Raw genomic sequence first — 11,586 nt, forward strand, 5'->3', positions numbered from 1 at the left:
TGCTCAAACTTTAGACACTGTTTTATAATGCAGTTGCCATGTGGTTTGTAGCTGTATTTGGGATAAGAATTCCTATGCATACCCTACGTCTGTAGAGAAAAAAATCTATTAGATATTAGTTTGGATTTTGAAATTAATAATGGGTAACTAGATCCTGTGCCTTTTCACTATGTTATCTTGTAACTCTTGTCAGTTCTCAAGCAAAACTTTGAACTCAGTATTTTTCCAAACTTTGCAGCTCAAAGTAAATACCTTTCATTTAAACTAATTTCAGTCAACATAATAAAATAGAGAAAACATCACCCACTTAAAAACAGCTTAAATTGCATGTGCTTTGTCACTGTAAACAAACAAGGTAAACATTGACATAACTTCAAATTATTCTTGGGTTGAAAAAAAATCTGCAGTTCAAAATAAAAATCCGCCTTTGGTCAACATTTTGGATGCAATTCAAAGTCTCTCATAAAATAAACATATTTTAGAGAGTGCTTTGAATTTCACTGTGTAATTTCTAGCCAACAGAAATTACAGTGGTATCTTTAAGGTTTATTATATGTCAGATCAATAGCCATTATACAGGGCCAACAACCTTTGAGATGCAATACCTTCTCTCTGCTTAACCCTTACTACTATGACATGAAAAAAAAAAAAAAAAAAACTTCCTATAGGTGCTCCTTGGAGAAATCCTCTCAAAGTGAAACTTTCTTGCTTATTTGTTTAATAAGAAAGTATTCTTTTCTGATAAAATGGAAAATGAGCTGAATTTTTGGCCAAGAAAGTAAAATTTTCATTAAGGTAATCTCCATGAGGATTTTTCAGTAAAGGGGGAATTATTTTGCATTCTACAAAAATAACAAATTATTTTGAAGCATGAGCTTAAAATATAAAAATGCCCCAACAACAGATTGTAATTTTTTTTTCTGATGCTTTTAAAAGTGCCTCGATCATTTCTACGGCTACAATGTTAAAGTTAAGTATTTGCTATTTTATTTAAACATTTTTGAAAAATGAACATTCTGGGGCTTTGCAGCATTATTAAGAAAAGCTGTCCATACTTTACCATGTTGTTACATGTGTTTATCTGCTGATTATAAAATGTGTTAAACAGTATTTTAAAAACAAAAAAAAAAAAATGCAGAGCTGCGCTTTGATTAATTCAGTGAACAAAACATATGCTGTTGGTTCTGTTCTACGAAATTCATATATGATCAATAAAATCTTTTAAAAGAGCAACTTTGGCTTTAAGGCTTGGACTGCCGACCATGTTTTTCGTCCCAGTTAACTCAGGGCTCATACTGTTAACTTAGGCAAACAAAACCACTATCTGGCTATCAGAGTAATGTCCTTTTAATATTTTTTTTTATCTTCTCTAAAATTTCTTTAGGTTGGAAGCTGTGTATTGTGGTTGCTACCCACTTTGTCCCAAAGATTTGGTTTATCCTGAGATATTTCCAGGTAGCCTCTTTAATGTACTTTCATCTTGGTTGAGATTTAATACATGATTCATGCTAAATTAGAAAGTTTGAAAATAAACTTAGGCGGGAGCAATTGTTTATTTGGCAAGTCAACATGTTAGTGTTAAGGAAAATTTTATGTGTTTTAATACATTAGAGTAAGCTTATATTTACCATCTGTTCTTTTAAGATAACAAAAAAGCAAGTTTTCAAATAGCATTCTTCATTGTTAGCATACACATCCCATAATGATGGATTTCTATAAGCAGGTCAGTGTTGCTGCGATTGCTTACAGATTTTTTCTAATGATATACACAGAGAAAAATCGAGGACTGGAAATCACACCAAATTATTTAAACAATTGACTAGTTAATAATATGCAACTCTTGCACAGGGTACATACGGCTATAGTACCAGTTCTTTGAAAAAATTCCCATCACTAAATATATCACATATGCATTGTGTTACATTAGAATAATGTATTTTAATCACCCAAAGGAGATGTCTAAACAGCACAACTACACAGTCTTATTTAGCATTAAGCATCCTTGTGAGCTGAGGTAACCTTATAAAATCATGCTTAAATAATGTAAAACACGAGGCAGCACAGAGCAATATGCATTTTTAATTAGTAAAGTGACTAATATCGAGTGTGTGCTTTGAGGTTTTTGTTTCATTAAAAATGTATCTGTTTTTCCTGCAGCTGAATATCTGTATTCTACACCTGAACAGCTTTCAAAAAGGCTCCAGAATTTCTGCAAGAGACCAGATATTATAAGAAAACATCTTTATAAGGTAGATATTGAGGAGAGATTTACGTGGTATAAATGCCATATTGAAGTACAAAGAAAAATCTTTTTAAAAAAAACATTTAATTAACATACTAATGTTTAAAGGAAACATGCTAGGGAGGGATATTAGTTGTTACACTAACAAGGATTAATTAAACTGGATGCCAGTTGTATTAACCTAGGTCTTATGAAATACGTGCACTTAATGCATGGTACATGCTTTTTTTTAATTTATTGTTTTCTAAGATGACTGTCCTTTACATTTAGCCCCAAGAGGCTTATAAAAATGAACCTGGATTAATGTAACTCATTAGTTTAAAAGGAAGTAAAGGAAAGATTCCACAATTATACTAATGAGGATAAGCCTTTCTTCCCATCATAATGAAATCTTCAGGCCTCAAAAATTCAGGTGAATGACATTCGTGAAGTTTGGTGTTCATTTTTTAACTACTTTGAAGATGATTTTCAAGAATCAAATGTTTCCCTTATCCGGTTTAATAAAATTACATAAAAATCCTCAGTTTGTTTAGAATGACACTGCCCGTCTCCTCTCTGAATGGCAAAGGCAGAAAGAAAATAGTTTAAAGAGCATCATCATGCAGTCCCCTCCTTCATTATCTTTTTTTTTTTTTTTCCCGTTGTTTGAATCAAGAATTTTACATTGTTGAAATGACAACACAAAGAGGCCCTGCTAAAAGTCTAAGTAATTGAACTGGGATAAATCTGCTTTATGAGTTTGGAAGGTGGCTCTAGGCCATGAGTAATATACCTTTTTATATTCTTTGAATGTAGCATCTTCATTTTACATAAATTCAGTATAGTTTACAATCTAGCAGTTTTATAATCCAGTATATTTTAATTTTCCTATGTTAATGTATAACCTTCCTACATGAAATACAGTTTGCTGCCTTTTTTCTCTCCTTTCTCTTTTCATGGCCTAAAATACATATTTACATAGTGATACATCAAAACAGGACTTTGTTTCTGCAGGAAACAGTTAAACTTCAAGAAAAAGGGAGAGAACCAAAAATGCAATTTAACACCCAATTTCAAGCTCATTATCTTTCATTGTCTATTAACTTGGCAATGGTTCAGAAGGTAGCTCATAATAGTTTAAAATGCTGACTGAACAGTTCCAGGCTTCAGTATTACTCCTTGAGTCAATACGATTGTACCGTATACAGGGGAAGCTCCACAGAGAAAACAGGTTTACATCCAAACTCCCTAATTTTTGAAGTTCAGTAGCGGTCAGGTTTGTATCAAATGTTAATCAAGTAGTTCTCCACGTGACAGGCTATCAAAATGTGCAGATTATGAAAATGGAAGAAATAGAAGTATTTATGTAAATGGATTTATTTTCTGTATATGACACAGATCTCTTCAGTGAGTTCACCATCAAATTACTAATCTCTCCCCGCCTTCTGGTGAATTTTAGGTGAAGTTGTGCTTGTTTTTCGGTTTTATTGAGATATGACTGACAGTACTGTGTCCGCTTACGAACCACAGTACCGCATAATGACTTGACATGCGTTTATCGTGGAATGGTTACCACCATACATTTCATTCGCATCCATCATCTCATGTAGATACAAAAAAGAAAAGAAAAGGAAAGAAAGAAAGAAAGAAAGAAAGAAAGAAAGAAAGAAAGAAAAGAAAGAAGGAAAGAAAGAAAATGTTTATTTTCTTGTGAAGAGAATGGTGAAGGTTTTATAATGCTATTCCCACCATCAAAATTTAACGGTTTTTAACTTTGCTTCAGGTTAGGCCTCATTATCTCTGTTAGTCTTTGTTTAGAAATTTTTAACCATTACAAAAGTTACTGTGACAAGTTACCTTTAGTTGCAAAGGAAAACAGACATCTGGTTGAAATATTTTAATACGATACTCTATAACATAGCTATAATTATTTATTTTACAAACAACTTCTGGAAAAACTCCGAAACATTGTCAGCTCAGTGGTAATGCTGTTAGTATATCAAATTGTTCTTCGTACAGCTTAAAAGATAACCTACGCCTTACATGTTATTTCCTGTAATTACTTTTTACATATGTTTTTAGACCGAACATCCTCAAGTATTCCAGCTCCAAGTTTTATAAATTAATATTTCATGTGTAAGCATTTATAGGAATTTGTATGTATAATTCTTTTTTATGTATTTTTGCCGTGGATTTTTTTTTCTTATAAGTCTATTATACGCTTTCAGAGGTGCCCTCATTTATAGATCTTGATGATATTATATCTGAATATTAGTCTTAAAATTAATAAATTAGTCCAAGAATTAAGGTAACCGAGCTTTGTGATGCATTTTTCAGGAGAAACTGGTAAAAAAAAAAAAAAACCACAGGAAAGAACCACAGATTTAGTTTGGTTATTGTAATAGGATGTAGAGCCAAAACAGAAAAAGGATGCCTTCTAAAACTTTACAATTAAGATATAAACAGCTATGCTATCTTTTCACCTTATGGTTTATAAATATGCACATTTTCTGGTGACCTTTGCCTTCACTAAATACAAGAGAACTATTCCCCCCAAGGCAGTATTTTCCTTACTTTTCTTATGCAATGGAAGAGTCTTTTGTGTGTACTGTTAACGAGAATGTTGGGGTTTTTTTTAGACTTATTCCATTGGACAGTGCTGTTTTGCTTTTATAAAACATATGCTTCTAAGATCTAAAAGGATAGAATGTCACTGAATTCTTTAATTTGCTCCTTTTACATTTTTACACCTTACTCTCTTTTTTTGTCAAAAGTTTACATTTTAAAATCATCTCAACTGCTTTTCACATAGGGTTCACTTTAGGATAGGATTTTTCATATGGATTCACACTTAGAAATTTAATGACTAGAATAAGGCTACTAACACTTGGCTTTCTTCTCACATGAGACATTATACTTTCAATATGAGTGAGAGTTTGGGGGCTATAACTTGAAGCAGGATTTGAAACAGAATGCTAGTAACTGAAAAGCAGAAACAGAATTGGATACTTTTTTTTTCTTAAAGTGGCTCTTTCTACTACAGAACACTGTGCCCATGACTTCTCACCTGAAATGGTTTCAGATTTGAAATGTTTAAATTCCTCACATGCATGCAAGTATGTTCTCCCTCCTCCCTCTCCCTGTCTCCCTCTCTCTCTCTCTCTCTCTCTCTCACACACACACACACACACACACACACTTTTCTTAAGATCTTTCTTAAGAGAAATACAATGCATACTGAAATTAAATGTTTTTTAAGCATTTTAAAAATCTAAAACCATTTTCATAATTTAAAAAATCTAAACCACCTCTTTAAAAAGTTTACATCCAAGTTTAGTCATTGACTACAGCTTTCTCGTACTTTCAGAACACTTCCTTTTCTGAGCAGCTCAGACACATTGGCCACATACTTGTCACACAGATTAAAAATAGGTTTCATTTCATCCACGATGGGGAGCTTTTTATGACTCCAACCTAACTTGAACACAAGATTCTAGAAGTAATCATAAAATAATTAGCCCAGGATTGACTTCTTAACACTAACAATAGTTTTCCCTTTTCCAACCCCGGTAAGCTCAACACCATGAAGTTGTATTTTTGCCTCCTTTTTACTATGTGAGTTTACTTACTGAAAATTCCCAACAACCTTCTGAGATCAGTTCCTTATGTTTCTACAGACTTTTCATCATTATATTTTAAAATGCTTTAGAGAAAAAATTATGGACCTTATATTGTTACAAATACTGAAAAGAGCGCAGGGCACAAACAGGGCACTGTGTAAAGTAGATACTGCCCGGACTACCCGGATAGCTTTTCGTTCCCATCCTATTTCTCATTTATTTTTATTTACAAATTGAGCGAAATTCTGAGTGGGGAAAAAAGAGATGCGTTCTCTCCTCTGCTTTCTGAGAGTGACCTGTGTTTCTTAAGATTGTTCAAATGCCAGCTGCTGGTTTTTATTCTGTTCTCCTCTTCACGTACTTCAACATTCTGGGAACCTTTGTAACCTGCTCCTAATTGGAGGAAAGAAGAATTTTCAGATTTCTGCCTAAAAATGCCTCCAAACAATGATTAAGCTTACAGCTGACATTCAGTGCGCAGAGAAACCGTTTGTGGTTGTCTTAATTCTATCAGCCTCTGTCTACCCGGACCACAGCCAGGCCACTGTAAGTTTCCTTCAAGGGACTGGTCACTTTATAGTCCCCTTTTAATTCGAGATTACACTCTAGATGCCAATAAGGTGTTGCTCACTTGTATTAACACTCCGAAGTCATTACTTGTTTCCTTAAAAATGAAAACGTAAAAGCTTGTGACATTTTTAGAACTTCTAAAAATCTCTCAACTGCACGAGCACAGTTTAAGGCAACTTCCCAATCTCTCTCCCTCCCTCTCTCCCTCCTCCCTAGTCTTCTCCCTCTCTCCTTCTTCACTTCCTTCCTTGATTTCTTTTGGCTTGGTTTTCCTTTGGTTTGTCTAAGTAAAATAAAAGCAAAAACCTTCAGCACAATAGATACACTTTGGGTGATCAAGAACAGTGAGAGGTTTTGGCGGCTTGTTCTTCTCTGCTACTCATTTGTAGCCTGGCTCTAGGTGAACTTCTTAGCCTGTCTCTCTGATTCATCTGTAAACTTAGAAGAATTTTTTTTCTCCCTCAATTCTTAATAGCATCCCCCCCGCCCCCCGCCGAGGTACTGCTATAATGAAATAACGAATATAAACCTGTTTGTAAACTCAAAGTGCTTTATGCGTTTAACGTAGGAGTAATGGCATTTCTCTTGTGCCTTAGCCACTTAAAAGTAAAATTCACATTAGCAAAAACATGGGTTAAGGGCGTTGGGTATCCTGTGTTTATAAAAGTTAAAAGTTGGATGATAAACTTCGAGCAGCCGTCATCGCTCACATAAACCAGGAAATATGTGTGCGGTGGAATGTACCCATTTGCGAAAAATCGGGAGCTTTCCCGTACGGTTGAAAATACAGTTGCACTTTAAACCAATCAGAAACTGGGATTTCCTGAGTTGATGAAACTCGAGAACCATGTACTTGGTGGCTTTTTGAAATCTAATTGACGTAAGTTATGCAAATTTGCAATATGAATTTTGAACATCCTTTCGTCTTTCGGTTGTTAATGCTTCTTCCTTGCTTTCTCTTCTCTCCCTCCCCCTCGCAGGGTGAAATGACTCCTTTTTCTTGGGCGGCCCTACATGGTAAATTCAGGTCTCTGCTTACAACAGAACCTAGGGAAGATTTGTGACAGATGGGGCTAAGTCACAAACTTGCAGCCTAAGGCAGAATCTGTAGAACTTTCCAGAGTGTGCCCATATTTACCTGATCAGAGAGAAAAGAAAATCTGCAGAGGAAGCTGAGCCTGGCTGCTTGTCATAGCTGACACAGAGCCATCTGCCACAAACCTGTGGCGGCTTCAGATCTCCCATCCCTGCCACCACCCCAACTCAAATTAAATACAGATTCCTAGAGACGTTATGATGGTTACACATGTCCTCGGCATCACATGGAGGAGACTGTTCAAAAAAATATGTGGCCTGTTGTATAACCGCACTCATGTATCCCATATGTGGTGCCACATTGAATTTCCGGTTGAATCCGTTTTTATCCTTTGTACTGGATGACATGGTGCCTGAATTCTTTCTTTTTGCCGACACGATGGCAGCCGAACTGCAGCTTCAAAAGCTCGCACTTGGCTGTGTTTCTACCTAGGTTGCCAGGTTATCATCGGAACCTTCTTGTGTCCTCAAAGGGCCACAGGGTCTGAAGGGAGGATCAGAATGCTACCGGACTAATTGGGCAGCCATCTCACAGTTGTTTGTGGGCAAAGGGCTGCTTTAGCACTTTTATTTTAGCCAATTAATGACTCTCTGGCACGGGGGTGTTTAAGTGAAGGTATTAATAAGGGGTCTGGCAGGTATTCCCATGATCCGCAGAGTTACATTTGCATTTAATTTATTTTAAAGTTGCGAGATAAACAGCTGTAATTTGGACAAACATGGGAAATACACTAAGTGGAGCCATCTTGCCCATAAAATGAACACTGAGATACTCGTTTCAATTTTTTTTCCCCTGGGGTAAAAATAGAGAAATCAAAATACTTCTACTAAAAACAGTAATTTTGATATAAATATTCCTCAAAAATATTTGCATCCAGCTACAAATATGATCTTTTCAAGATAAATCACTTATGATTCCAATAGTCAAGCTGCTGTATTTGTTGATATAAAGATGTTTTGAACGGCTAGATTGTAAAATAAATTTTTAATAAAGTGCCTACTGCAATTTTTAATTAGCATATCTCATTTCTGTGTAAGAGTGTACATCTATCTGTATGTTTCTCACTGAACACTATTCTTGTGTCAGAGACAACGAATACAATTGTTTCTTTTCCGGTTGTACAAGGATCTGTTTTGCAAATGTTTGTAAGATATTATGACATTTCCAAGATTTTCTTTGCATTCTGGAAAGCAGGAGGTAAACATTTGTAGTCATTAAGGTAAAGTCTGTTGATAAACCATCTTCTGTTTACTGACAGGTAAATTGTAAGTTTCCTAGCTTTTGAAACAAATAACTTTTATACACTACAGAGTGAGAAACAGCCAGGGAGAGGAGGGTAGGCAGGGGCCAAGTGTGGCCTTCCGGCTTCTAGAAGGATTGACTGGTCTAGCAAGCATCCGAGATTGAGCAGGCAGTGATTCAGAATTCTAGAAGGGCCCATTTGACAGGTAGCGAAATTGTCAGCAGGAAACAGATCAAGGTCAAGGAGCCAGACGGAGAGAGCCCTCAGGATAGAGGTGATCTTACAGATCAAAGAAGGCAGGAATTCAGAATCCCTGAGGTCTGAGAATTTAAAAGCAGGAAGATTAAGAAGCAGAAACAACAAACTCTGTCTCTGCACCGAGTCCTCTCCCTAACCAATGTGAGACCCTTAACGCATGACTGGACATCACTGCTCTGGCTTCGAGTCGTATCGCTTGCAGGGAAGTCACTGAACAAATTACATCCTCACTCATAAAACAAAGGGCTCAGGGATTATTTCTGACGTCGCTTGTGGTCTGAAACGGGGAACTCGGAATCTACCAGGGGTGCTCCTCTTGAGTGCAAACTGGATGTCAATATGCCTAAGAGGTTCTTAGATACTTCTAGGCCGGGTTTATCATCTAAGAAGATGAACTATACCAGTAAATTTGCTTCAGTCAGAAGATGTCTTCTAGAAATAATAGTATGATCTTACAGCCAAGAAACAGTGTTGAGTTTACTGTGTTTTACTATCCTGAAAACAATGGGCTCCCATCTCAGTGTAGACATAGTTGAAAGTTACCTGTGTATGGAGGGTTTTTTTTTTTTCCTACACCCATAAACTCAAATCAGATTTTGTCGTTAGCCATGCCCAGCATTCCTTCTAGAATAAAAATTTGCATTAAAGTTGTCACTTCTTAGAACTATGCTATCAGACTTGGTCTCAGTGCAAGTGAGCAATAAAAAAATTTTGTAAATGTGTAATTCTTAACAATTGAAACTTGAAGTGTGTGTGTGTGTTTTGTGTGCTTCTCAAACCCATTTTGTGGATAGAGTGTTATTAAGTAAATTAACCCATGTTTCATTGAAATCACAGGATAATTGAGAATACAAGTTGACTTTTTTTTAATGTTTATTTATTTATTTATTTATTTCTGAGAGCGCGAGTGTGGAAGTAGGTGGGTACAGAGAGAGAGGGAGACAGAGAATCCCAAGCAGGCTCCAAGTTGTCAGCACAGCTGACACGGGGCTCAAACCCACAAAACTGTGGGATCATGACCTGAGGCCAAAGTCTCATGCTTAACCGACTGAGCCACCCAGGTGCCCCACAAGTTGACTTGTTAATTCGTAGTTCCCTTACTCTGAGTAAAGAAATTGAACACTCTCATTATTTCTTATTTTGAGTATGGTTGTTGCAAATTTTGATCTTCCTTTTTTGGAACATTCAATCCTGTTAATTTTATTCTTTTAAAATAAATCATTAAGCCAATTTCAATTTTAAGTATCTTTAAAAGTCTGCTCATTATCAAGACCTTGATACAGCATCCAGGATATACGTGCCATGAATTTACCTAATCTGTGTTTCTGGTTACGTGTTTCTGTAATAAAAAGCAGGGCACCTGGTTCTTAACCTATTCACTTATACCACGTTGATCAGGAATAGGTCAGAAGACCTTTCTCAAAAAGCTTGCGGTTTAGTAAGAATCCTTCCACTATGGCTAGGTGTGAATGCCCTGCTCTGACTCTCACATCTTCAGACATGCCACATAAAGATGGCAGCAGAATCAGGAAGTCGATGGAAACTCGCAGCCACACAGGGCTGCACAGATTCATTTCAACACCTTGAAATGCATCTGGAAGCAAAGATTTCATTTTATGTTGAAGGTGTTAATTATATTTGATATTTTTAAAAGTAAAATCTGTTTTTGAGAAAGCATCTGCTACCCAGAAATATTATGAGCCACAATAAAATTTTCAGTTAAGTCTCAAGATACTTTCTGTGGGTGATAGAATCAATTTTCAAATGAGAGTCCATGCTGTCTTTTAATGTCGACACAGTCTATGGGTTTTATTCTTCTGCTGACTGTGGACAAGTCTCACCCTAAGTGCCTCTCTCTTTCGGTGAAAAATCAGGTAGTATTTAATATTAGATCTTTTATTTAACAGGGAAGAGACTATGTTATAAATCACTGACATGAACACGTTTCATTTTAAAATTTGAATTGAGATATAGGACAACTAATGCTTTTATTTTTTAAGTGTATTTATTTATTTTGTGAGAGGCGGACAGAAAGCAGGTAGGGCAGGGGCAGGGAGAGGGAGAATCCCAAACAGGCTGTGTGCTGTCATCGCAGAGCCCAGTGTGGCGCTTGAACTCACAAAGCGTGAGACCATGACCTGAGTGTAGATCAAGAGTCGGACGCTTAACCAACTGAGCCACCCAGGCGCCCCTAGGAGACTAATGCTTCCATGGTAAATCCTCCCTTCAAGGCTGTCCATTAAAATGTAACTGGGAAAGTTTAAAAACATGCATACAATTCTACATGCTGCTGAAAGCTTTGTGCATTTGTGATTACGACAGGACAACAACAACAAACCATGGGATTTACACCAAATGTACACTAACTTTTAAGTCAGAGGAGTGATGGTAGAAGGCACAGACATGCAACTGGGAGAGTAACATTTACTCTATGATTAGTGGCTTATTTCTGAAGCTGGCTCATTCTACCCAAAGTCTTTTCACACTCTGACTTTTTACGTGTCTTACATGTTATTGTTAGATGTGCCTTCTGATAGGAGCTAGGACTACTTTGGTTAGTTTTGCTACCATGCCTTCC

The 11,586-nt window shown here is 36.3% G+C and overlaps 1 protein-coding gene across 9 annotated transcripts in view; it reads left to right on the top strand.

The window, feature by feature from the left end:
- GTDC1 (glycosyltransferase like domain containing 1) overlaps positions 1 to 8,519 on the top strand; it is a 391,227-nt gene extending 382,708 nt beyond the window's left edge. For 8 of the 9 annotated variants that reach the window (XM_049615666.1, XM_049615668.1, XM_049615670.1 and 5 more), the window contains 3 exons: positions 1,385 to 1,455; positions 2,158 to 2,249; positions 7,392 to 8,519. In XM_049615666.1, the coding sequence (XP_049471623.1) occupies positions 1,385 to 1,455; positions 2,158 to 2,249; positions 7,392 to 7,475 (247 nt within the window). In that variant the 3' untranslated portion in view covers positions 7,476 to 8,519. The remainder of the gene's footprint in view (positions 1 to 1,384; positions 1,456 to 2,157; positions 2,250 to 7,391) is intronic. The other variant, XM_049615671.1, reaches the window with a different exon arrangement.
- The last annotated feature ends 3,067 nt before the right edge of the window (positions 8,520 to 11,586 follow it).

Source organism: Panthera uncia (genome assembly GCF_023721935.1).
Source record: "Panthera uncia isolate 11264 chromosome C1 unlocalized genomic scaffold, Puncia_PCG_1.0 HiC_scaffold_3, whole genome shotgun sequence".
NCBI classification, from domain to species: domain Eukaryota; kingdom Metazoa; phylum Chordata; class Mammalia; order Carnivora; family Felidae; genus Panthera; species Panthera uncia.